Source organism: Primulina huaijiensis, chromosome 3 (genome assembly GCF_012295235.1).
Source record: "Primulina huaijiensis isolate GDHJ02 chromosome 3, ASM1229523v2, whole genome shotgun sequence".
In the NCBI taxonomy this organism is placed as follows: Eukaryota; Viridiplantae; Streptophyta; class Magnoliopsida; order Lamiales; family Gesneriaceae; genus Primulina; species Primulina huaijiensis.
Genome location: NC_133308.1, coordinates 16,646,863 through 16,673,554, shown reverse-complemented (window position 1 = coordinate 16,673,554; position 26,692 = coordinate 16,646,863). Strand labels below are relative to the sequence as shown.

The 26,692-nt window shown below is 35.2% G+C and overlaps 1 protein-coding gene across 1 annotated transcript; it reads left to right on the top strand.

Annotated features, from left to right (window-relative positions):
- Positions 1-14,207: 14,207 nt before the first annotated feature.
- Positions 14,208-26,220, top strand: LOC140973547 (phosphatidylserine decarboxylase proenzyme 3-like). The gene is made up of 21 exons (XM_073436442.1): positions 14,208-14,682; positions 14,803-14,882; positions 16,737-16,761; positions 17,315-17,374; positions 17,600-17,668; positions 18,084-18,176; positions 18,260-18,310; positions 19,131-19,214; positions 19,857-19,948; positions 20,161-20,316; positions 20,759-20,843; positions 21,148-21,259; positions 21,512-21,612; positions 22,783-22,830; positions 23,545-23,691; positions 23,865-23,960; positions 24,328-24,402; positions 24,490-24,582; positions 25,043-25,129; positions 25,228-25,278; positions 25,881-26,220. The coding sequence occupies exons 1-21, from the start codon at positions 14,470-14,472 to the stop codon at positions 26,028-26,030; spliced, it is 1,968 nt and encodes a 655-aa protein (XP_073292543.1). The 5' UTR covers positions 14,208-14,469; the 3' UTR covers positions 26,031-26,220.
- Positions 26,221-26,692: the final 472 nt, after the last annotated feature.

Here is a 26,692-nt window from a genome sequence, read left to right as displayed (position 1 = left end):
GTGAATTATGACCGGTTTACGATTATTTATGGGTACGGACACCCAGTCCAAGGGCTGTGGTGATCTCTACCGCCCAGTATACTGTGGTTTAGTCTGATCAGGCACTCACGTTATGTTATTGGCCACTTGCTTAGAACCATTATCTCTACCAGAAAATTATGATATGATATGACAGAGCTCTATCGACCAAAGCTTTTACGTATGATTTTCAGTCATGCACATATTTATAATTACTCATGATACGATTTTCACCGTACGCTTTACGATACTTTATTTTTACATTGCATGCGATTTTATGATATATTTTCTTGTTATTCACGATATATGCATGTTCAGTCTTTAGACTCACTAGACTTGATTGTTGTAGGTATTGATGAGGTCGAGACTGCGGACGGAGACCAGTGAGTTATCTTGAGGCAGCAGTAGTAAATCCGAGGACCTCATGTTTATGTTTATTCACCTTGTTACTTTCAAACTCAGTTTTAATATGTTGGATTATTTTCAAGTTGTTGTGTGAAAACAATATTTACTTCCGCTGTTATTTTAAGGTCAAAATTATTTACATGTTTATTTTATAATTGAGGCAAGAAAATTATTTATTTAGAAAATTTTTAATAATTTCGCTGAAATATGAATATGAAATACGGGCCTTTACAGTTGGTATCAGAGCCAATGATCTTGTAAAGGATTGTACTACTACTGTTCTCGAGAAGCTCATGAAGTCACGGCTTCGATCTGTAAGTTTTACGTATACGAATTTCCTTCGAAGCATGAAATATTTTAACAACATGTTTTCATGAAATATGTTATGTCAAGAAGTCCGTATTTTTTTTATGAAAATCTAATACCGATAAAAATTACGTCTCAGCGTATAAAATCACCTCAAAAATCCTTATTTTCAAAAATAACAAAAAGCATCAACTTTTTTTTAAATAATTAAAAACAATTATTTAATAAAAATATTTTTCATTTTTCAGCCCTCGGTCTCCGTTCCTCGATCGCAACTCGAATAACCTTTTAAAAATACAGTTTTATGCAATCAAGCAGAAAACTACTTTAAGACCATATAAACATATCAAACATAATCAATTTAAGCAATTAAAATCGTTTAATTAGCTATTTTCCATTTTTCCTAGATTTGCATGCAGTTAGTGTCGTCTTATTTTTGGACCTTACAAATCCTGTCAAACCATAAACTTAAAATATAAATAATAAAATGTAAGAAAATATACATGATCTCTTCTCTCTCGTAAACATGATATGCGGAAATGTACAGTTCTCGGATTAGCGTGCGCACATCCAGCCCATCTACTTAGTCTTCGGCACTTTCAATCTCCTCATCAATATGTTCACCGCATCATTCATGCCTAGTGAGTCTAAAGACTCAACACACCAAAATCGTTACAACAAATATAGATACATAACATGCAGCAGTGAAAAGTACTGTACTTAAAATAAACTTCATAATCTTAAAAGCGTAAACATAAACGTAACATAAACATAAACGTGTCAAAAACATGCATCAACATATCAGCATATACGTATTCATTTTTTTTATTTGAAATTCCTTCATTAGTTGTGACTTTCATATCATCGTATTAGTCGATGGATCCATCTACGTATAACCGTGGTACCCGGCGACGGAGACATCAGCGACAGTATTACCCATCCACTGAGCCTTGGTCTTACATGTCATCGTATTATCGTATCATCGTATTTAGTCACAACCAACTCCCTTCCTTCAAAACATGTCATCATGTTGATCACTTATAAAATCATGTATATACGTAAATTTTTCTTAAAATCAAGCATGCAACATAATTTTCAAATTTCCATAAAAGGTCATGTTCATGATAGCATATGCATTAAAAACGTGTGGTTTTGTGATCAGGGCATTGCCAAGACTGCTAACTCGACCCAGGTTCAAAATGATCGTTTTGCCTCTGGAAACCCTAATTGACCATTTTACCCGTGGACCTCTAAATTTCGACCCGAAGCCAACCAAACTCCTAAGAACACCTCAAAACATATTTATAAACGTTTTCTAGGCATAAACTTGAGCTCGTTCCATAAATTATTCAATTCGTTTTAAAACTTTGACAGTCCCGGTTTTAACCCGAATTAACCTGAAACTTAACCAAACTTCTCCCCACTTAAACCATGACTTGAACCTACATGACCAGCCCCTAACCCACTTGTTCCAGACCCATTAGGACCTACGAACAATGCATGAAAGTTGCTGGAATTTTTCTGCGCACCTACCACGAAACCTTAGTATTAACCTAGCCTTGATATCTCGACTCTAGCCCAAACCGACGAGGACCAGACCTGAGCCAACGATTCCTATCCCACCTCTGGACCCTCTTGGACCGACCTGACCCTAGACCTCATCCCATGCACGCTGTGAAGCGCAACCACCCATGAGCCAACCGAATAAGCCCTAACCGAGACTCCCTTCAATACCACCCTCTCGACCGGCCCCAAGACCAATACCAACAGGGTTGGAGCCATTCTAGGCCATGGCTCAGACCCACCAAGGTCTGGTCCAAGGCTCAGAACAGCCCCTGCACCACCGGCTCGCTCAATCTTTTGATCTAGCCATACCTGAACCAACCACCAAGGAAACTAGCGCTCGACCTTCCCTCATCTACCTAGCGACTCCAGCCCCTTGACACCATGACTTCCAACGTGTACAACCTTTAAACACGCAGCCGTGGCAGCCCCTTACATAAAAACCATGAAAAACCGTGAGTTGCAAGCAAGAACATGCATAGTTCATGATAAACGATGCATAAATGATACAACAAAAGAATTTAAACATTTTTCATGCAAACACACACGTATCAGCATATATTAGCGTGAATGATGAGAAAAATAAGGATTTATGGTGTGCCTTTGCGTTTAAACGCTTGAAAACTTGAATGTCTACGCGTCGGACGAGCACCGGAGAGACGAAGAAGGAACTTTCTTGAAAACTTTGAAGAATTATCGAGTGGCTGCTGAAGAAACCTTCAAAATAGAGCTGCTGATGTGAGGAAGGGGGCGGCCGAGTATGGAGTAGGGTTAGGGTTAGGTTATGGGGTGTTTAAGTATATAAAATGATACACTAATGGGCCAATAATAATAATTAAAGGAGTTTAAAAAAGGTTTTAGGCCCATTATGCAATTAAATAAATCTGTCAAGCCCAAAAATACTCTCGAAAAATATTTTGTTTAGTTACATTTTTGAAAATATTGTCCGAACCCTCAAAAAGTCCTCCGACTCGCTGAAATTTGCGTACCGGTAAAAAATGACCCGGCGAGTAAAAATACCAAATCAAGGACCATTTTCAAAAATCACACTTAATTATACCCTATATTAAATAATTAAAAATAAAAACATTTTTCCTAAATATCTCTGGTCTTCATTCCTCGTTCGAGCACGAAATACATCTTAAAATCATAATGCATGAAACGTTAAATAAACAAGCTCTAATCCACATATCATGCAATAAACATGCATTAAACACATAAATATAATTAAACACATATTTTAAATAAAACCTTAGATTGCATGCAGTGAGGTTACGTAGCTAGAATTTCCTAGACCTTAAGTTTGGTCTTTCCAAGTGGTTATCATTTTTCGAGTGGATAAGTATGCGATTATGGTTCTTTTGACCAGGGACAACATGGAGGCTCTTCATAGTAGCATGTATTTTGATCTGTTTACCTACTCCATTGAAGGTCATCAGGTGGTGAGGTTGTGTGAAGTTTTGAAATATGTAAGAGTAAGTGCATTGTAGTCGGGGATTCACCGCTAGTCTTTGGGTGAAGATATCCTATGTGATATAATGAATTAATAATGCAAGGAGTCTCTAGCCAGAGTGAAGGATCGTGTGCTGGGCACCAAAGGTGCTTCAAACACAATATTCTCCAAGAGCTGCAATAGCTCGTGTTCTAAGAATGTTAACACCGATGAATTAAATCGAGTTTGGTTAAAGTACCAAGCGGAAAATATTCGAAGTAATCTTTCGTGAAGAAAGATGTTATATTTGAAAGCCTTTTAACTTGTGCAATCTGAATAACTGAAAAAGCAGGGGATCAGTTCTATCATATGTCAGTTCAGTTATGGTGAAAGCTGAACTGACAGATGCTATAGCTGATCAAAGAAATTTGAAAAAAATAGTTAAACAGGAAAATACACAAGATATTTTATGGATGTTCGGAGATTTCAACTGCTCCTACGTCACCCCTTCTACTACCTCGGGTAAGATTCACTAGAAGACTTTGATTTATACAACACCTTGTACAAACCCACCTAGCTTAGGACTTACCCACTGCCTAACTGAACTCCTAGACTAGACTGAAGGCAGCACCTCCCAGCCAACACTTGTATAACGTCTGTGTGTCAAATACTACATACACAAGTTTAATGCCTTTGTGCAAGACTGTGTTTGAGTGGTAGTGGTGAGAAAGTATGTGTGAGAACTGAACAATGAATACACCGGCAAGGTGTTCTCACACACTGAGGGAAAAGAGCTTCTAAACTAAGCTTATGTGACTTTGTGTATTCCCTCTGGGCTGATTGCTTCTTGTAAGCTGATAAGCAGTAAGCGTACCCTCTCTTCTTTTACTCACTTGTTTAACGTCTTCACTGATCTTCTATTTATAGGCGTGCAGGCTTGATTGTATAGTGAGACTCAATTATTGTATCCGTTGCAGCTTGAACGTGTTCTTTGAAATTTTTGTCTCGACTTTTTCGACAGTCTTCTGGAACATTTTGGATTTATGCTTTGCTGCATTGTCCATTATTGTACTCTCAATAGTACAGATACTTTGTACCCTTGTGCGTAGCTGGAATCCACTTTAGATAAGCTTGTCTTGATCAGCAACTGATTTGATTCCTAACTAATGCTCTTAACTAGTCATCCGAACTGATATTCAGTTGGGCTGGTGAAATCAGTTGACTCGTCAGTTGAACTGATTTCACTCTTTCAGTTGAACTGGTCAGCTGGGCTCTTTATCAGTTGAGTTCTTCATCAGCTGGTCAGGCTTCTGAAGTTCTCCTGCTGAACCACCTATCAGCTGGACATCAGATGAACTGTTATTTGATATGTCAGTTGAGCTGATTCAGTTTGGGCAATCAGCTGGTACTTTCAGTTGCGTCTCAATGAATTCAGTTTTGGCTCAATTAACTGATCGGTTCGAAGCCTGATCAGTTCTAGCTTACTGCGCACTACGATAAACCATTAGAAACAAAATAACAAGTTTTGTTAACATCAAAATCAAATTACGAACACGAAATGTTCCAACACAGAGTAAGACACGTGCTTTAGGAAAATATGTTTTCCTAGTTGCACATATGATGTTACTATTATTACTCAAAGATACATCACATCGTTATCGAATTCATTTGCAACTCTCGATGTACCAATTATTGCAGATTTGATCGGAATATATGAGTAAAAGGGACAATAATGTACGTTAACCATAACTTACAGGTTCTTGCAGGCACTATCAGTGATACCTAGGGGATCATGAAACAATGCTACTAGAAGTTCTTACCATGATCCGACAGGTGCAATCAAACTTCAGTTCTAACGTTCTTGATCAAGAGGTTGATGAAAAGAATGATGCTAATTAGGATAAGCTCAAATAAGAACAAATGTTATTCTGAATCACATGAAGTTGTGAACCCACGGCTAGCTGTATTCCTCAATCATTGAGGATCAAAAAAGTATTGGATTAAGTATTCCCATTGAGATGGTCGAATTCAAGGAGTTGAATTTGACGACTGTAATTTGATGAAGATCAAAAAAATTACTTATAAAAGATTTTATGAGTAGATTCCATTATTGGAAGTTGTGGATTTTAGCTTGAATGCTAAGTGAAGAAAGTGGAACTGCCAATTTTAATGAAAGAGTTCACAAAACTGACAGCTGCAAAAAATGAATAAGTGGAAATTTGTCCTTCGAAATTTTCATTTTACATTATATGAACGAGATTTATAGCCTCGACATATCAGCGCTGTCTATTGGTCGATCGAAATCGTAATGAATTCAAAATTATTTATTTAATATTTAGAATTTACTAATTAAATAATAAATTGTTTCTAAAGACTATTAAGTGCAAAATTATAATAAAATAATTCTAGAAGAGCCTAAAATTAATTAATTAAAATTATTTAATTTAAAACACATATATATGTTAATTTAATTTTTTTTAAAAATGAATAATAATTTAATTATACATTTTATTTTTAGGGAGACTTTCTATTCAGTACCCAAATATTCCAAACTTTCTTTCCACTCCCTATCTATTTCCAATTACCCAAAATACCCCTCAATTTTATATTTTAAATAATTGATTTTTTCTTTAAATTTAAGGCCCATCATGCTTCCGTAAAATAAATTAAATCTTTTACTACTTTGACCAGAGTACCACCGGGTTATATCCACCGTATTTTACGAACTGCTCCACACAGTCCAACCACGCGATCGCAACCGATGGTTACCGACGCAAATTCCTTCAGCAGCACTTAGCACAACTCTAATTCGTTTCCTACCTTAGAGTGTATAGTAAAAGATAAAATTTTGAAAATAATACATGAGAGGGGCTGAGAGCAAAGATCTCTTTATTCAAACACAAACATATTATTATTACATTGAAACCTCCTGTAGAGGAGGAGGAACTTGCTTAGCTACTGATAGTAGCTGAACTTGAAAAACTCATAAACTAGAAAGAGAAAATATTACACTTATGATTGAAAAAAATGAGAAAAATGTTCGATGATCTTCACTTCCTTCTTCATGTCTTATTTATAGAAGGCTTCTTCGGATTTGAAACCCGGATTCCAAATCTTGGTAAACCTTTACAGCTTGCATATGGACCATGTGGTGGTTGAGTGGTCCATTGAGGTGGTCCCTCATCTTTCTTGAAATGTCCTTTTCTAGATTATTAATCTAGAAATTAACTTTTCATCTTCTTTTATTTCTTGGCAGTACCAGTAGAAATGAGCTTATAAGAGATCTGCTGTAATTTCTTTTCCTTTTTCTTTGAAAGTTTGAACCAAACTTCTCAAAGCTTCCTTCTACACTCTCTTATACTTGATTCTTCTTTTCAAAACTTTCAGATATGTAGAATACATCTTTAAGTATTGGTTTGGTGTGAATTACTGGTTCTCATTCGTTCTTATTTATAGTTAAACATTCGGGACCAGTTTTCTTGCTTTTTATTCATTGGATTCCTTTTAGTCTTTTAAAGATATGGTATCCAATATTCTTTTGTCATCTACCACCGATTATTGGTGGTCCTTGTGTCTTTTACCACTAATTAGTGGTAGTCCTAGTCATTCCACTTACATAGTGGGTTTCTTTATGCTAGTGGGTTGATCACATGCCTCTTTTAGCTTTGTCGAGGAATCTTTGGCTTTTTGTGTCCTCGAGGAAAATGTGATTGTAGTCCTTCCCCACTTTTCTTGGTCTCGGTAAAATGTTTCCGATCAGATCTCGGTTTGAAACCTTTACCAAATTCCGGTTCTTTCTGATTCTAGCATTCAGGACAGATGTTTTCTGACCATCTTCCTATATGTGCCATATTACAGAACTTTCGGCGAGTCTCTTTACTAGCCGGTAGCTTGCTATTCCACAAAAGATTTCTTTTCTTCTCGAATAAATCTTCTGCAAAACTTGTTGTTTTTCCTGTCATGGTGTTTAACAGGAATGATCCGTTCATCGAATGATTATAAAATTTGAACGAAAACTTGACTTTGTCCATCTCAGTTAGACAGACCCATAGACCCCATGCTCTTCGTGTAGACATTTCGTCTTCAGTTATTGAATCAACCAAGGGTGTTTCTTCTGTCGGAGGGTCCTTGATGAATTTCTGAATATTCGTATCTGGCCTCCTTAACTTGATGAAATGAAAGGCTTCCTAAGACCTTTTCCCTGCTGGTTCTGGTGCTGCACTGAAAAATTATAGCTCCAAAACATCTCCTCTGGACAAATAATCATTATTCGCCCATGTTTCATGAACAGCTTCCTGAATCCATTTCGGTAGTCCTGAAATTTCTGGAAAGCTGGGTGATGCAGTATAAACTGAGGCAAGAGCCCCAAATTCATACCAGACTTTGACCTCCTTGGGATATGAATTAGGTTTCGTCCATATCCTAGGATATTTTCCTGAAACATCAACCCTATTGGTAGCTGAGTTAATGCCAATTCTTGTTTTTAATTTCTCCCAATTCTGTTGGTAAACCTGAAATGGAAAAATTGTAGCTTCATTAGTACCAACCTTAATTTTGCCTTTGTCAATACGAGGCCTAAGGTTGATCTCTCCCTCTTCAATCTCCGAGGTGGAAGGTTGACTTGAAGACTCGAGATTAAAATCTGGAGTTTCAATTTTTGTTTTAGACGACTCATCAGAAGATGATCCCGTCTTAACACTTGTGCTAGGGGTACTTGAATCCCCTGCTCCAGGTATAGAGTCTTGTACTCGAAAAATCTCCATTTTTGATACCAATGGTTTCTCAATTCCTTGGAGGATAGGCCTTTGCATTACAGACCATAACTGAGTATATGCCTGTAAACATCCTTTGATTCGATCAGAGACAATTCTCTTATCAGCTTGTTGTAGCCTTCCCACATCATCTGCGTTTACGGCCAATTTGTTGAACTCGGTTTGAAGCATTTCAAGGTGTTCCCTCAAATGCCTCTGCATCTTGATAATAACATCTATGTCAATGCTGTCCATCTCTTGTTAAAAATCTGCAAGAATGTTTTCATGAGATTTAATTATCACAATATCAAAAATATAATTCTGACATAGTGCCTGCCGTCTTAATAATCTGGCCTTCTCAGGTTTAGACTCAATTCTATTCCTTAAGAAAGCTTTCACCTGCGTATTATCAACCTTTAAAGTAAATTTCTTTGCAAGTAAAAATAATGGCCATTTTTCAAAAGCCTTTTTTACTGCATAAAATTCTTTTTCGTTGATGTGCCATCTTATGGCTTCTGCGTCTGAGAATAAACCACTACAATACCTGCATGATTGTTCTCCATCTGGTGTGAGCTTTGTTAATACTGTGGCCCACCAATGATCACTGGCATCGGTATATAATACCAGATCATCATCATCATCTTGAGGAATAGCCATTTTCGGAAGATTCTTACAAATCTCATTTAATTGAACTAATCCCTTTGTGTGTTCGTCTGTCCATATAAATCTAGCATCTTTTTTCAATAATGGACTAAACACTTTTCTGTGTTTTGCTAAGTTTTTAATAAACATCCCAGCAAAATTAACAACTTCTAAGAAACTTTGAAGTTGCTTCTTGTCTTTGAGACTTTCTGGAAAATTCTGCACCTTTCCTACTAGGTGTTCTTGCAGAATTATTCCTGACTCATCGATTTCAATTTCGAGGAATTCAATCTTTTTTGTTGCAATGACTGCTTTCTTTTCAGATAAAACCAGTCTTTTTTTTACAAACATTAGAGAAAATCTCTAAATGTTTAACATGTTCATTCATATCTTTAGACGCTATTAAAACATCATCAATATAAACAAACATAAACTTAAAATAATCTTTAAAAAGATTATCCATATTTCTTTGAAATATTTGAGGTGAATTAGCCAATCCCATTGATAATACCTCTAAAATATAATGTCCCTGAGGTGTGGAGAAAGCTGTGAATTTCTTGCTTTCTTCCTGCATCTGAATTTGATAAAATCCGGATTTATAATCAAACTTAGAGAATAACTTAGCATTGCGTATGCAACTTATTAGATGTTCTCTACTAGGTATAAAATACCCATCAAAATCCAGAATTTTATTAATTTCTTGATAATTAATAACTAATCTGGGTTTTTCTCGTTTTATCTCATCATGATTTCTTACCAGAAAACCTGGACTGCTATATGGTGACATTTCTGCTTTGATTAAACCAAGGTCTAAATGTTCCTTGATTATAATCTGCATATCCCTTTGATCAATGATATTCATTGGGATAGGCTTGCAACAGACAAATACATACTCTTTGCCTTCCTTAATTTTAAGGCAAACTTTGAGTTGATTTATGTCCCACCATGCCAAAGGATCTTCATTGTAATTTTCTCTGATCCTTTTCTTGACATCTTCTAAGGATACCTTGGATTCAAACTCTACTTCTTTCTTATGCAGAGTTATCTTAAGGTATTCTATTTCTTCTGGTTAGAGATATTTATCTGCTCTTAACTGGAGCATTGTTTCTCCGAACCGTCTGGAATCTTTCATTTTTGGGTTCAGAAGTTGTCCTGAATCACCACGCTTGCTGCGAAACTGGATTGGCGATTTTCTGTAAAAATGCCTTTCTTAATCTATGGACTATGATTTTGTGATTACAAGGAGTTGTAAACACTAATCTTCTAGTCTCATTTTCTTGAGTATAGGATTTGAACATTTGTAGGAAATTATTTCCTAGCAAAATGTCAGCTCCTGTATCATGAAAATAAATTGGTGATTTCTTTACCTTGTACCAAGGTGTTTGCCCAGCACCGCCAATCATGATTTCAGTCATCTTAATCCATTTACATAAGATTAAGATTCTTCTGGAAAAATCTCTTCCAGCAATCTTTGGTAATTGTTCTTCCAAATTATTTGAAAAAACTCCTCGTTTTGCTGTACAGATTCTAGCACCTGAATCAATATAAGCAGCAAAATATTCTGCCTTATATTGTTCATATAACATTCCTACTGGAATGTATATTGAGAATGGGCTTGTGGTCATTGGATTTTCCAAATCATGTCCTCTGCCATAAACTCCATTCCATACTCTAGACGTTTCCAAGGTTTATGTTACTCGAGAAACTCTAGTCCAAGAACCAATTGATCTTGTTCTTTCCCTGGAATCCCTGTGATATGAACTTCCAATTCTCCAACTTGGATCATTCCTTGGTAAGTTCCTATCTTGGTTGTTCTAAATAGTAAATGGTATTACAAGGGAATTGATTCATCTGTTTTGTAATATCAAATACTATTTCAACCTCCCTCCACCCTTCGGGGCATCTGAGCTTTCCTATGATAGAAAAGCTTTTTGGCTCCTGTTGGGTTTCTTGGATAGGGTTTTTACCCCATCTATAGTTTGTAATTCTATCTTCTTGAAAAGATAGTCTTCTTGATTCCAATCTAAGACTCTGATTCCTTTGTAGAATCGGTTTGTCTTGTATTTGGATATCTGTTTCCTGTATTACAGGAAACTCAACTCGTTCTGGATACATTTCTTGAGCAACTTTTCCAAATATCTCAGGTATTTCAAAGAACTCGTTTCTAATAAACAATTCTGAATGATGTGTATTAGGTAGAGCATATGAAATCTGATAAGTAATAGAATATGGTCTATTACCTTCCTTCATCAGCTTTTTTTCCTTGAAATTTTGATGTAATGTCAAGGCTCAGCTAAAATCTCGATCTGCCAGGTTGTAGGCTATCTTTGGATAGATAACTCCTACAATCTTGCCTGCACAGAGATTTCCTGAGATAGTTCCCAGTACTGAATCTTGTAGATTCCCCATTCTTTTATCGCATATAGCAATATCAATAGGTGAATCTATTCCTTCTTTAAAAGTAGCTTTTATCATAATTTGGATTGCTCCAATATGAATCCAGGACATTGTCCTTGCTACTTCGATCTTGAGTTTTTGTAATTCTTCCTTAATTTCTTCAGAAAGAATTAACTGCATCTCCATTCTATTCCCAGTAAGTTCCATTGGGATTGCCATTTCCTTTCTGGAAACTTTATAGATTAGATGATGCTTTCTGTTTCTTAGGCCAAGATTTCCTAAGAACTTTTCTACCTGTCCTGCAGAGAATCCTTGATATCTCTGAAAACTAGGATTTTCTTTAATGATTCTTTGAACCATGTTATGAGATATAGTTGTCTGGCTAAAGAATCCAGACAAATCCTCATGTGTCTCGTGTCAAAACACCTCGTCCTCAATCAGATTCCGATTCAGTTCCATCGGATTCTCCCTGACTTAAAACTTCTTCTTCTTCATATACACTTTCATCTGAGGCAATATCCTCAAATCTGTATACCTGAATAAGATCTTGGTAATAAACTGCTTCTTCAATATCCGGGGTTGGATCGAAGCGTTTAATACCTCTCTTTTCATTCTCTAGACAGTTGGTCGAGATATGACCTCTTGCTCCACATGTCCAGCAATTACAGTCTTTGAAACTTTCATTGGCTCGGGTATGAGCCCTTCTGAAAGTTTTCTTAGTAGGTATTCTTCCTCTGCTTCGAGAAGTACTCGATGCTTGAGAAGATGTCCTACTACTCGATGATCCACTTCTTTGTCTAGATTTGTAAGATCTGGCTTTCTGTCTAGACTATACTGTTCTTGGTTTCCAAGAACTTCTTCCACCTCTAGCATAAGGATGAGTCCTGAAACTTTTCCTCTTATGCTTCTGTGGTTTACTTCCAATAATTGTCGGAAGATCATTTTCCTTACAACACAAAGGAGTTCGTTTGTTTATACTCCTTAAGCGTTTGTAATTCTTTTGTAATGCTGTCATATAGATCCATTCCGTCAATTTTTCTTTAAGGAAAGAGGCTCTTCTCGCCAATGTATCTGGATTTCCAAGTATATATTCCCTTATGAGCATTTCTCTCCAGGGACTTGGCATCTTGGCGAAGAATAGCTGCATTGCTATATCTTCTTCGACCCCTGAATTCCATCTATATTTAGTGAATAACATAATGTATTCATCCACCAAACATATATCATGTAAATCAAGAGTATACAGAGCTTGAGTATATTTCTTTATTTTCTCTGTATCTTGACTGTTAAAATAGTCTACCCCCATAAATTGTGCTTTAAATAGGGTAGCCATTCTTCCAGCGATCTCACTAAGAGATTCACTAGCTAGGACTGACTCTTTAGTTTCCATCGAAGTCATGTCCCAGGAAATTTTTACTGATCCCATAAGACTCATTTCCAGAAGTTTTATGAATCCTTCTCTGTTGAAATCAAGTGTCCCTGCTGCGATTCTCATAGCAGATGTCTAGTCATCTATGAGATCTTCCCTGTTTTTGAAATCTAATACATCTAGGTTAATCATAACCCCGTAAGGATGTATATGATCTAAAACAGTTTTCCCATAGTGTGTTTGATGCAAGGGAATTTGATTTCTCCTTGACCTTGTTCCCGCAGGGTGTATCCTCCACCAGTATGGAAATCGGATTGAGATTCTCTCATATTTATATTTTGAGAACCCACACTTTCCCTTGGTGGTTCCTGTGAAGATGACCAGGTTATGGAGGGTTGTTCACCTCCAGTCGTGTTCATCTTTAGATCTACAACTTTGAGATTTGCGAAGGATTCTGCAAGCTCTTGTAGATCTTCTAGACCAATCCTTTCTAAAGTTGTCATCAGATAAATTTCTTTTCTGAAACCGACTTAATTAGATTGATCATCTTTTCTTCTTTAGTCAAGGGTTTTGACACCACTCTGGCCTTTCCTTGTTGATGTAACAAAGTTTCAGTGCCAAACGATAGTGGTAACCATCCTCCTGAAGTTCTTTTACTAGAACTTGGTTGTTGTTTTAGTTTCCGAATTCTTGTTTGAATATCCTTTAATATTCCAAGAATTTTTTCCTGGTTTTCAAGGATTTTCTCAACTCGTTGGGGTACAAAATACAGCATATTGCCATAATTTTGTACTGTTTTCTGAATTTCTCTAAGATCTAAAGAGAGCTTGGAGGAATCTGGTACTATTTCTATAAACTTATTTGTTTGAATCATAAGTTTACCTGAGGGTGCTGATGCTTCTCTTTTTTCTTCTGATATCTAACAATAGTTAGATGTCCTTGTTTATATTCCAAAATATTGGAATAATTCTTGTAAATTATTTCTTCGAACCTAAGTTCGGATTCATAATTTTTCGAATTTATCCTCCTCAAACATTTTGTTTCTTTGTAATAATAAATTTTGTGTTTGAAATATATCAACATAAGGCTCTGATACCATTTTGTGAAGCGCGGGGATCAATTAAATTTAAATAAAGGAATAAGGGTAATATAGGTATTTTAATAAACTTTTTCTCTGTCCAAGGAATAAGAGCAAAGTTGGGTTTGGTTTAGGGACTGACGGTCAATTCTCCCTTATTTTTATACCTTTCCTTGAAGGTTGACCGATAGGCGATACCCAAAGACCAAAGTTTCTGAGAGTTGAGTCTCAATAGAAAGCTTTTCTTTAGGATAAATGTAAAAGTTTCCATTTTAATATTTGATAAAGATACTGAGTCCCCACGCCGGAATATTCTACCCCCAGCCGCCACTTGCGTCATTAGCCCACTTGACCCTTTTCCCCGACACCACCAAACAAAGTGAAGAAACTTTCTATGAATCTCACTTTTCAACCATTCCTGAATTTCTGACGGATCCAAGCCAACTGTCTCTATCACTTTGAGCACTGCTGTTGTATCTGTTGAGATTTTCTTCAGCGAGGAAAGAAAATGGGCCATAGAAATTCAAAGCACGAATCTTATGATGAATCCACGGATGGGTCTAGCTCAGAAACATCCCGTGTTCAGAGGCTCCGGCAGCGCCTCCACCGGCACCGCAGGCACTTCCGGCGCTACCGTCGTGGCACAAAATCAGATTCCCCCGCCGGAAAACTGCTCAAGGAGGGAGATTTCGCTGGCATTGCACTCCTCCGCATCATTAGTGTATGTCCATCTGTTGATTTTTCTTTGACCCCGCTCTTTCTTTTGTTTTGTCTTCACAATTTTTTTAATGCTTAAATGATATTAATTGGTGGGTTTGTTGTGTTTTTTGGGTTCTTGAAGGCGGAGATGAATTTCAAGGATAAATGGCTTGCCTGTGTTACTCTTGGAGAACAGACCTTCCGGACCGCCATTTCTGATCAGTTGCGTGTTGTTTTTAATTTTATTTGTACTTGTTATTATTTTGAACACATATTTTGTATGTGTTACACCAAGTTTTGTATAATGAGAGTCCTAGTTTTCTTTCCTTCCACCTTCTTAAGTGGCATAGTATATATGTATAGTAAAAATAGTTACCCAAAGTTGCTAAGCTTCGGCTTTTAAATTGCTTTGCTCGACTTCTGTTGCCTGGTATAGAACCAGCATTTAAACAGATGCATTGCTTGGTTTAGTAATACAAACAATTGAAGTTAGAATCATAGTTGTCAAGGGCCCAAGGCGCACCGAGGCGCACAAGGGCTCTGGAGCCTGAGGCACAAGGCGCAAGGCGAGGCACGCGCCTTACCGAAGCAAGGCACACATTTTTATTTTTTTAAAAAAATATATTTATCTTAGAATAATATATTAAAATATGAAATAATTATGTCACAATGTCACACAAAACAACAAATAATTAATAAGTTCATAATAATAAGTAACACGATTAAAATTCTTCGATCATCTAAATCAAGTTCATCTTCTTCCATCAAATTATCAGAGTCCCTAGAACTTTCTGTTGCAGTTTGCACACTTCTGCTCTTGTCGTCTTTGTAATTCTGTTATTTAATTTGTGAACTGGGCTGCTAGGGTTTTGGTTTGGGGTTGGGCTGGGCCTTTTACATTTTAAGTTATTTAAGTTACTATTAAAAAAAATAGAGAAGTTGCATTTTTAAAATGCAACTTCTCTGTTACTGAATTTTTTAAAAAAAATAATACCGAGAGCCTTTCCAAGGGTTCGCCTTTGTGAATCGTTGTGCCTGGGACCAACGCCCACGCCTTGGCGAGAGGCGCTCGCCTTTGACAACTATGGTTAGAATTATGACTCATGGGAATCATTTATAAGCCAAATACAATGTGAAATTCTTGAAAACATGGGAAGCAAGAGTTGCCAGCTAATAATAATCACCTGAAAGGGTAGGCGTTAAACATGAAATGACTGTGGGACTATAAAGAAAAAAATAGGAATTTGGCCTACCTCATCTACATTGTGCTGTGACGTATGGAGGTGCACAAAAAGAAAATGTAAGCAATCAACAAAATGTATGATGTTTCAACCTTTCTGCGGTTTGTATTTCAGTGTTTGGTTTGGAAATTCGAAAACTAGAATAGGAAACAGTGTATGAATACCTTGAAAGCGATGTTTGATTCATGCCGTGGACTTCTATTTCGTTGCATTATCTTACTATGGTTAGAGTAAAATTGGGCACGTGTAGCACCGAACTCGTAGAATTTTTTAAGACGAGGCCTAAATCCTCAACAGTTTAATTTCATTCAGCTTCAGCTTTTCTCCTCAGGTTTAATGTTAGAGAGTAATTTATAGTGCATGGAATTTCATTCTTGTATGGTCCAAACTCGTGTAGTATTCTGTTTGTCTCTTAGAAAAAATATAGAGTCGATGAGGAATGGTTATCCTTGGGTGGGACTATAGGTAACTGGGCCATTAAACAAATTTTAAACAGTAACCACGTTCAGCTGAAAGGGGCTTTTTGAAGTGAGTGGCTCGGAATAAGATTTTAAGAAATACGGGCTTCTATGTATTAGTAGTACTGGAATATCATGCGCTACTCTCATAGTTTGTCTTTGGCATTATAATTTATCTTGTTTACCTTCATTATCGGTAAGTTTTATTATTTAAATTTTGCGATCACCTTTCCATAAATAAGTTACTTTTAATTTCAAGTTTGAAATTTTTGAACCACCATAGTATATGTTCATGTTTTATTAAAAAAAAAATCTTTATTGTACCAAGATTTTTATCAATCTCAGAAATTGATGGTATTTTTTGTTTTTTGGTGCAGCACTGACCAACCTATCTGGAATTCAGTGAGTCGTGCTAACCATTATTTTCATTTGATACATGAGTCTGTGGTTCAAGTGCATGACACTTCATTATTTCATTGAATCAAATCATGTATGTCATGCACTTTTGAATTCATGGAGCACTTTTATTTTGAAAATTGCAAGACTCTAAAATTTTTTACAAGCACAGTTGTGATACCTATTGTCAGTGCATTATGTAAACTGCTCTGTACTTGAAGTTGTACTAAGATAGTGTTATAATTTTTACTATTTGTATGAAATTTGGATCCATTTTATAGCTTTTATTTTTATTTATCCTCATTCTCACCCTCTGTGACTCGAACTTTTGTCTATGTCTTTGGAAACCAAGATATCCATAATATAATTAATATATGCATGTCTGCTTGGGCTGTGACTGTAAATTGATACAGATATTGCACATAATTCTGGTGGCATTTACTTCATCATGTCATGGATTTTTATGCACACCTTGTTCAATTAGAGATAATACCGAATCTTGAATCCTGCTTGCACTATAATAATTTTATTTTGTAATCGATGACTTACTTATTTGCAGGAGAAGAAGCTTTTACTGGAAAAAAATGGGGCACATTCTGCGAGAATATCTGTATTTGAGGTGTTCTGTATCTTCTGTGACCATTTTAGTAATTATTTTATTTATGTGTGAAAAAGTTAGCACATGACCATTATATTTCACCCTTTCTCTTCTTGGTTTTCCTTTCCTGAAGTAAATCAAAGATCTATTCTAGTTATATTTTATGGCATGAATAACGTTTTGATGATTTTACCTTCATATTCTAATATACCAACTTAATATGTCTTGTTATTTATTTATATGCAGACTAATAGAATGTCAAAAAACAATCTTGTTGGTTTTTGTGAGATCGATCTATATGATTTCCTTACTCAGGTGAGCCACTTTTATAGAGGTTTTGTGTTATTCTATTTTGTCATCGATATGATGGTTGAATGTAGAAATGCCTGTGCTCCATAAATTTGTTAATTCATGTTGTTTTATGGAAACTTCAAGGGAGAAATGAATGGAAACAAACTTCTGGATGAACAAGGAATAAGGATCTTATCCTATAGGCCTCAATGACACTTTCCAAATTCAAAATTGGCCATTGGACAGCATACATCATTTTCTATAGATGGCCATCCAAACATGCATTTACTGGAAACATGACCATTCCATTTCGTGACTTCTTGTTTACATGATGAGTTTCATGGAATACTCACTCAGTCTAAGCAAAAATATTGTTTTAACTATGTTCCTACCATTTGTGTGATTGTTGTGCTTTGATTGCCTTATTTTTTCCTTGTAGGATTCCGATTCTGACGTAGAGGTATATGACTTATTGCAAATATCGTCTCCTGGAGGAGTTGTTGGCAAGATAAGTTTATCATGTTTCATTGAGGTGCGAATCTATTTTGTACTTTTTGTTTCTGCAGAATATATAACATTGGAAAAAGTATTAACTCATTATTCTAACATTTGTAGGATCCATTGGAGACAGAAAAGTCTTTTGCAAGGCGCATTTTGTCCATAGTGGTATGTGTTTCTTTTGTATTTAGTATGTTGATGTATATTCATCCTTCCTCACTAGATCCCAGAAATATCTTATTGTCAGTGTTTCATTATTATGTTAACCATAATTTCTTATTTTGTTGTTAAAGCTTCAACCATGTATTTTAAAATAAATGTCATGTGATTTACACATTTGCGGACACATGAGTTACTGAGTTTTTGGCTGTATAATCTCACAAAATCTAATCCAAGGACAATGTTGACAAAGAACTTTTAAGCATTTCTCTGGTAGTGGATAGGTTGAGTTTTCATGCCTGAATATATATTTGTGGACAGCCGAAAAAATGAATGTTTTGCTAGTAGAGGGTTCTTAATGTGGGGTATAGATGAGTTACAATCTTCACTGAGACTAGATTGATATTTCAGATGGCAATGGCAAAGGCAAAAGCAAAATTTAAAACGCCCTCGACACCATGGTAACAAATGGGATTATAATATCTATGAGAAAACTTAAAACTACCTTCGTGAAGCTTTTGTTGTGGATTAGAAATTCATGATCCTCATTGATGATTTTAGAGGGAAACGGTTCTTTTTTTTTTTTCAAAACAAATGTGTGGATGATTAATCTACAGCTTGCACTAAGAAATTGAAAATCATAACTTTGTTTAAGTTTCTGTTGTATGAATGATTTAAATGCCTTTTCGCTTTCGGTTTTCCTGCTTGTTTTCTCTTGGAATAATTTATCCTTTTACTGAATCACAAGGGGTTGGAGCTGTGTCAACTCTAGCTACAATATGCTTTTTGTAAATTCAGTTGCATCTTTCAATTTATTTTCCTTGCACAGGATTATAATGAAGATGGACATCTTTCATATTCAGAATTCTCCAATTTAATTGATGCATTTGGTAATCTATTGGCTGCTAACAAGGTTTGCATATGAAATTCAATTTCTATTGGCTCTTCTTACTATCATAGTTGACCTCTGCGTTGTGTGGCAATTCTAGATTTAGATGTACATTGCTGATATATCCCAAGTTTTTACTTCTCTTGAATCGGAAGGGTTTGATCTTGCTTTCATCCTGTGAACACGTTTTTTTAGAAGCGATGGAGAATCTTAAAACCTTCGAGTATGTTCCCCGAGTTGAAAAAGGAGCATCTTTTCTTGTACTTCATTCCGATCAATATATTGATCTATAAACGTGCTTAATGTTTATGGCTTGAAGCAACCCCTAGCTAAACATCATTGCTTCCTTGCCAATATAGAAAATGCAGTGAACACCATGCCATTCCTTAGAGTGATCACCAATTTTCAATCCAGAACAAAAATATGTGTACGAGGATTTCAAATAAATATATAATTTCTTCTTTTGCATTCCTCTTCCCTTCTAATATTTTAAATTAAGTTTATCCCCATATTGTTTAACTGGAAAATGTTTAATTTTATCTTTGGAAAATATATAATTGCTGCCTCAAATTGACTCGAGTCATGAACTGATGCAAAAACTGAATGTCTTTTTAATTCTTCTTGTGAACTTTTTTTTATCTTATTGGCGATTTCCTTATTTTTTAGAAAGAGGACCTCTTTAAAGCAGCTGATGAGAATGGGGACGGCTATGTTAGCGTGGATGAGTTGGCTATGCTTTTAGCTGTTGAACAAGAAAAGTGGGCCCTAAAACTTTGTTATTTGGCTTTAGTTTTGAACTGTTCCTTTTTATTTATTCTCTAAGTTTCGTAGAATTTTCCCGGGAATTTATTTTTGTTTAGAGCTCACTATTCTGTTTATTATTTTTTGGTTCTTAGTAATTTTGCAGTTTCTGATTATTATAAGATTTCCAAGCACTCTTACTTTTGTGTTTTCCCGTTTTTGAGTGCAGGGATCCACTTCTTACTTGCTGTCCTGTCTGTGGTGAAATTCTTCCAATCTCCGATAGGTTGAATTCTATGATTCATTTGACCCTGTGTTTTGATGAAGGGACTGGAAACCAGGTTATGACCGGAGGATTCTTGACTGATAAGCAGGCTGCTAATGGGTGAGAGATTGCCTATCTTGAATTTTTGCATGGAACACCTTGTGGCAACGAAATAAGATAGGAAGGTTTCAAAATGTTTTATTTCAAGAAAAGAACAGGAGAGAGAATGCCACTGTAAAAAAAAAAGAGATACAAAGGATGTGACTATGTCAGGATTCCCGATTCTACTATCTTTCACCCCGTTTTTTCTAACCTTCAGAATTAAAGTAGATGTGCTCAGTATTCTTTTATTTTAGTTCACTCAAATAAATATGAGATAAGGCTTTCTACAGTTGAGTTTAGCTAGTGGAATCCTGTGAGAAAAGGAGTTCCCGTTGGCCTGAACTCCGGTTTTGCACTCTCACGAAGGAGAATTTTGCATATCAATGTGCTATTAATTCTAAATGTTCATAATATTCAGAACCATAATGGTGGTATTGTTCTGTTTAATTTGGTTCTGCAGTTGGATGTTCAAACTGAGTGAATGGGGTCATTTTTCATCATATGAAGTTGGATTGAGGTCTGGATCTAGTGCCTCACATATTCTGGTAATTTTTTCCACTCATCCTTTTACTAACTTTTATCTGTTGCTTCGGAAGGAGTTCCTATGGGTGTATGGAGTTTCCTTTTATTTAGCCTTGCTAACTTTTGATTTTTGGATTGCCATAGTTTTACTTTTGTTATAGTTTTTTAACTCTCAGGTATGTTGCCTGATTTTCTTAAGTTACAAGTGTTTTTCCTCGAATAAGAGAGTTTTAACTAGTAAAGAGTAATCCAATCTGTAATTTTTATTCGATCTAAGCAATAGAAACATTCTAAATAATCCCCCTGGGAGTTTCATTCTGTTCTCAGGTGTTTGATCGCAAAACGAGGAGGCTAGTTGAAGAAATTATAGATTCCAAGATTATTTTATCAATGAGAGCCATTTATCAATCTAAAGTAGGGCTTGGCCTCATGGATACAGGTTTGTCTTTAACTTATCAACTGTAATTATTTCTTGAGTAAAAACATTTTGCTTGGTTGTTGAAAACATTTGATTGTTTATCCATCTTCCATGCGCCATCCTTATTTGGCTTCCTTTACATCTTGGTGATTGGGTACTATATCATGTGGTAGTTTAAATCAATGATTTTTTTTTTGTTTATCAAGAGGTTTAATTCAATCGATTTATTTAGCTTATTTATCCTTGATTTTCGGAATTCCAATTCTAATGCAGGGGTGAAAGAGTTATTGCTAAGCCTCTCAGAAAAGCAAGGAAGGAAAATGGATGCTGTTGAATCTGCAAAGGATATTCCAAAATTTCTTGATTTGTTTCAGGCATGATAAACAACATTCTAGTTCTGGTTATAACTTTGAATTGATTGTGTTGTCCTTGCAATCTGACATCTAATCATAACATGGCTGGGTTAAACTTTGCAAGTGATCTCAATGTCAAATTGACTGTTATCTTGATTCCATAACATGTTCAGATCTTGCTTGTTTCATCACTTTGCTTTTTATACAAATTTAAAACAAACAATTGATTCTATCTTCTTATTTTGTCATTTGTACCATTTCTACCTTTATCAAGGCATTCCCTGTTTCCCCTCGTATTCTTTTACCTTAATACGCAAGCCACTTTTTTATTAGTTATGGACGAGAACAGATAGATAGCTTGAATTGTTGATGCATTCTGGTGTGACAGTAGTTTAGAAAAACATCAACTTTCATTAAATTTACTGTATGTTTTCCATTTCTTTTTAATTCAGACATTTTTCATTATCAGGACCAAATTAACTAGCACAGTTTACATTTGACCAGTAAGATACTCAAATTGACTAAAAATTACCACGTTTGGTGATTATGGTTTTTGGTATTTATGCCTTTGCAAATCTACCCTGATTAAAAGATTTTGAATTATCTTGATCTTTCTATGTGCTAGCAGACAATTAGGGTGAGTTTTTTTTTTTAAATCTGAAATCATATTTGCAAGCATGATGTCTTTCCATGTTGCTATTTTAATTTGATCCGGGTATGCTAATCAGTGGCTAGAAAAACCAAATGCTGAAAGTATAAACAATACTTTCATTTTTAATATCTCTTATTTGCAAGTAGAATGTTCGGCTATCAAGGAAACTCTTGTTAGTTGAATTTGGAATATGCGTTAATTGATGTGATACAAAAGAGTGGATAGTTATAGAATCAGTAAAATGCTGAATGTTCAGTGGTGTAGCCTCTGTTAAAATTTTGTAGCTCGTCGTAACATGTAAATGTGTAGTGAAATGCTAATTTTTAAAACTTATTTCTGCACTCTTCAATAATAGTTTGCAGATTGTGCAATAATTTATGTGTAGTTTGACTCTTTTTAATATATTAATTTGGAATCATGACTTCTGGATATTAATTTGAGCTTGGTATGGGCATATATATATATATATATATATATATATACACATTTCTTTTTCAAGACTACCTGCTTCTTGATTGGATTTATTGATCACATTTCAGGATCAAATAAATATATCTGAAATCAAATATCCGTTGGAGCACTTTAAGGTGGGTTCAAGAATTTGAGACAATATGTACTCTTAAATTTCAGAATTGTATTCTAAGTTATAATCTTGCTGCCATTTCTTACGTCTTTGGAATATTTTGTGGGTTTATATCTGACATGTTGTTCGTACTTTTTCCCATTGTGTTTCTTTATGTGTATGTTCTATTGATTGATATTCAGTCAATGATGTTTCTTGTCTGTAAAATTAAGAAGTTGCTTGTAAATTTAGATTCCATATGAATAGCATTTAATATCACTTGGCCTTTTCCAGCTTCTTACGCAAACTTAGAAGATGCATTATGAAGCTGGTATCTGATAGTATGAGTACAATATAGAAGCTAGATCCTTGACACCAACTGATTGGGGTGATTACACATAAAGAATAAAAGAGGTTTCACTAAGAGATATTCAATCTGTGATCTTTTATATAGTAAAGTTAGTATGCCTAATTTAATGCTTATGAAAGTACCAAGCAGAGAAACTTTGACGAACAGTACACCGTCATCAAGTTATTTGTTTAATATGTTGTAACAAACCATACTGTTAGCCGTTCGCTTTGTTTTTACCTGCTTAATTTTGCAACAATCAATGTGCTTTCAATTATTATAGATTGGTTCCTTTCATTGTATGCTTAAAGGGTCTATTCTTAAGTTGCTTAATTGTATATTATTCCTGAATTTCATTAAGGAGATTATTTTTATTATTTTTTTGTGCAGACATTCAATGAATTTTTTATAAGAGAGTTAAAACCAGGCTCAAGACCAATCACCAGCTTGGAATGTGACAATGTTGCTGTATGTGCAGCTGATAGCAGGCTTACAGCATTCAGAACTGCTACTGATTCTATGAGATTTTGGATTAAGGTATATGCTGTTATTCATCTGGTGTTTGTTCTTGTCTGGTCAATCCACCAATTAGTCATCTCAGAAGGATTCTTAAGCCTTTTTCTCTTTCAAAGCATCTTACTTTTGAGAATAACTGGACACACTTTTCTGCTTTATGGTATCTTATTTTCCAGAATCTCTTGTCGTTGTAGGGCCGAAAATTTTCTGTCAAAGGTCTTTTGGGAACAGAAGTGTGCTCTGATGCCTTCATTGACGGAAGTCTAGTGATATTTCGATTGGCGCCACAGGTACTCTTCTGTTTCTACCCTGTATTTTAGCATGCTTGTGGTTTTTTGAAAAGTCCTTGATTTCCTTCGTGAATTTGTATATGTTCTCTTTCACAACTTATACTTACTAAAATTCATCTTGGCTGTATTTTGATGAAAAGTTTGAAGGTAGATAATTTCAAATCTTTAATAAAATTTCGGTCAACATTTTGGATAATTTTCAAATCTGTGGATTTGAAATCCTTTGGGTGCTTTTTTTTATTTATATTTTAAATTCGAAAAAGTTTTCATTTAAAATCTACTGATTCTTTCGTTCCAAAATCCCCTGTCCATTAGTCCAAAAAAGCCTTAAGTTTTTGCTGAATTCTGCATCTTTAAACTATTGCAGGACTATCATCGATTCCACTTTCCTGTTTCTGGAAGGATTGAGAAATTTGTGGATATACCGGGATGCCTATACACTGTGAGATAAAACATTAAAATACGTTTTTTCCCCATTCATGCTTATCTTTTATTTGCCCTCATTTCAGTTGTGACTTTTCTCTTCAAGGTTAACCCAATTGCCGTGAATAGCAAGTATTGTAACGTTTTCACGGAAAATAAGCGAGTTGTATCTCTTATATCTACAGAGGATTTTGGAAAGGTTTGTCTTTCACACATGTTATAATGTTTTCTGCAGAAGGCTGTTATTAATTTTTATTGTTGCAGATGGCTGATGCTAATATTTATTGTTCCATGATTAAATTTACCGTCTTGATGTTTTCTGTTGAAATGTTTTATACTTACCTGATTTATTGGGTTCCACATGTTATATTTTATTTGCTAATGCAGAAAGATTTCTTACAAGCAAATAATCATTTAATCTTAATTTCTATCTGTCAAACAAATGGAAGTCCTGGAACCTGAATGCCAAAAGTTTAAATGACTTTAGGATATGAGACCTTGTTTTTACTTTTTTACCTATTATAGGTCATATTGCATTTATCCAGTGAATGAAATTTGCCATGATTTATGACCTCTGAGATTTTAACTCGTGATAGAAGTCAGAAGATGAGCCAAATATTTATTATTCAGAGTATATGAGGAATTTTGTTGGAGTACAGGTCGCATTTGTTGCTATTGGAGCCACAATGGTCGGTAGCATCACTTTTTTAAGAAAAGATGGGGACTATGTGAAGAAGGGGGACGAGGTTAACGATAATCAACTTTGCTATATAATTTTTTTTTTCATACGTAATTCTATTTTCTAGTTTAATTGTTGGGTTTTTTTTTCTAACGGTACCTGCAGTTTGGATATTTTTCATTCGGTGGAAGTACAGTGATTTGCGTCTTTGAAAAGGTTACCATCCCGAACTTTTTCCAATAGTAACGACTTTTTCTTTCCTTTTTCGTGTCTTCGAAATATACAGAGTTGGTATTCTTTTGTATTTATGAGATTGTTGCTAATCTTCATTTAACATTTCATACTCCTTTTCATTCTGCTCTAGAATTAATTTCTGGGATGTCTAATGTTTGATCGTCTAACGAATATTTACCCATTAATGTACGTTACTTGTGTCATTTGAGGTATCTGGCATGCTCATGCCCCAATTTCGTCTTTGGATCAATAAGAGAAAACCAATTATTATTCGATGAAGTACATTTTCTAGTCTGGTTTTAAGCATAGGATTTCATTTATTTCAAGAATCTGCTTTTGGCACAAATGTAAGCTGAAATCTTCTTCGTAAATTCGAATCAATTCTTTTATGACTGAATCCATTGAACTGAACTCTATTCATTGCATAATTGATTTATGATGGCAATTCCTCGAAAAACTAAGACACTATATTTTCCTGTAATGTTATTGTTTTGGTAAGCATTCTTTCCCATATTTTCTGATCTTGAAAGTTATTTGTTTACTTAACTTTCGCATTGAATCCAGATATATGTGAATCTTTGCAGGACACGATCAAGCTAGACGATGACCTTTTGGAGAACAGTGAACGATCACTCGAGACGTTAGTTTCTGTGGGAATGAAATTGGGTGTCTCCGTTAAAAAAGGTACATGCACGGAGTTTCCAAACGTGGAATCGTGTGTTATTGGGGAATGAATCTTTCTGTGAACTTTGCGACCTCAAATTTTCGAGTAACGGATCATGTATTCATAAGTTTGGATAAAATTATTAGTCCCAACATGTGATGTGGATTACTGGTCCTTTGATATTTTATTTTATTGTCTATTGTATATTCTGTGTTAGAGAATGATTTGCCCCTGTTCTGTATAAAATGGATGCTGTATAATTAATTTCCACAAATACTATATAAATACATTCCACATGTTCTGAATATCAAGGCGATAGACCCACAAACACCACCAGAAACTAATGCTAGCTCAACAGTGCCTATAAACGAGACCACACCCAAAGCCGAAGCCCTCGACAATCAAGACGGGAAAAGTATGTGTGCAGCGAGCTAATTTGTGACTTGGATTTTATTGTTTTTTATGAAAAAATGTTTTTTATTTTAATAATATTTTACTGTTTTATTCAATTATGACTTTTAATTTATATACATACTCATGTAAGTTACATAGATAAACGTAAGATAATGGAACTCATTAAGAAGTGTACAGTATATTATAAACAAGTTTTTAGTCGAATCAACCGCTTAAAAGAATAAAGATCGTTTGAGCTTGATATTAACATCTGTGATGTAAGTGTTATATTTCATTGGTAAGGGCATGAATATGTTCATTCATACATATGTGTAATCA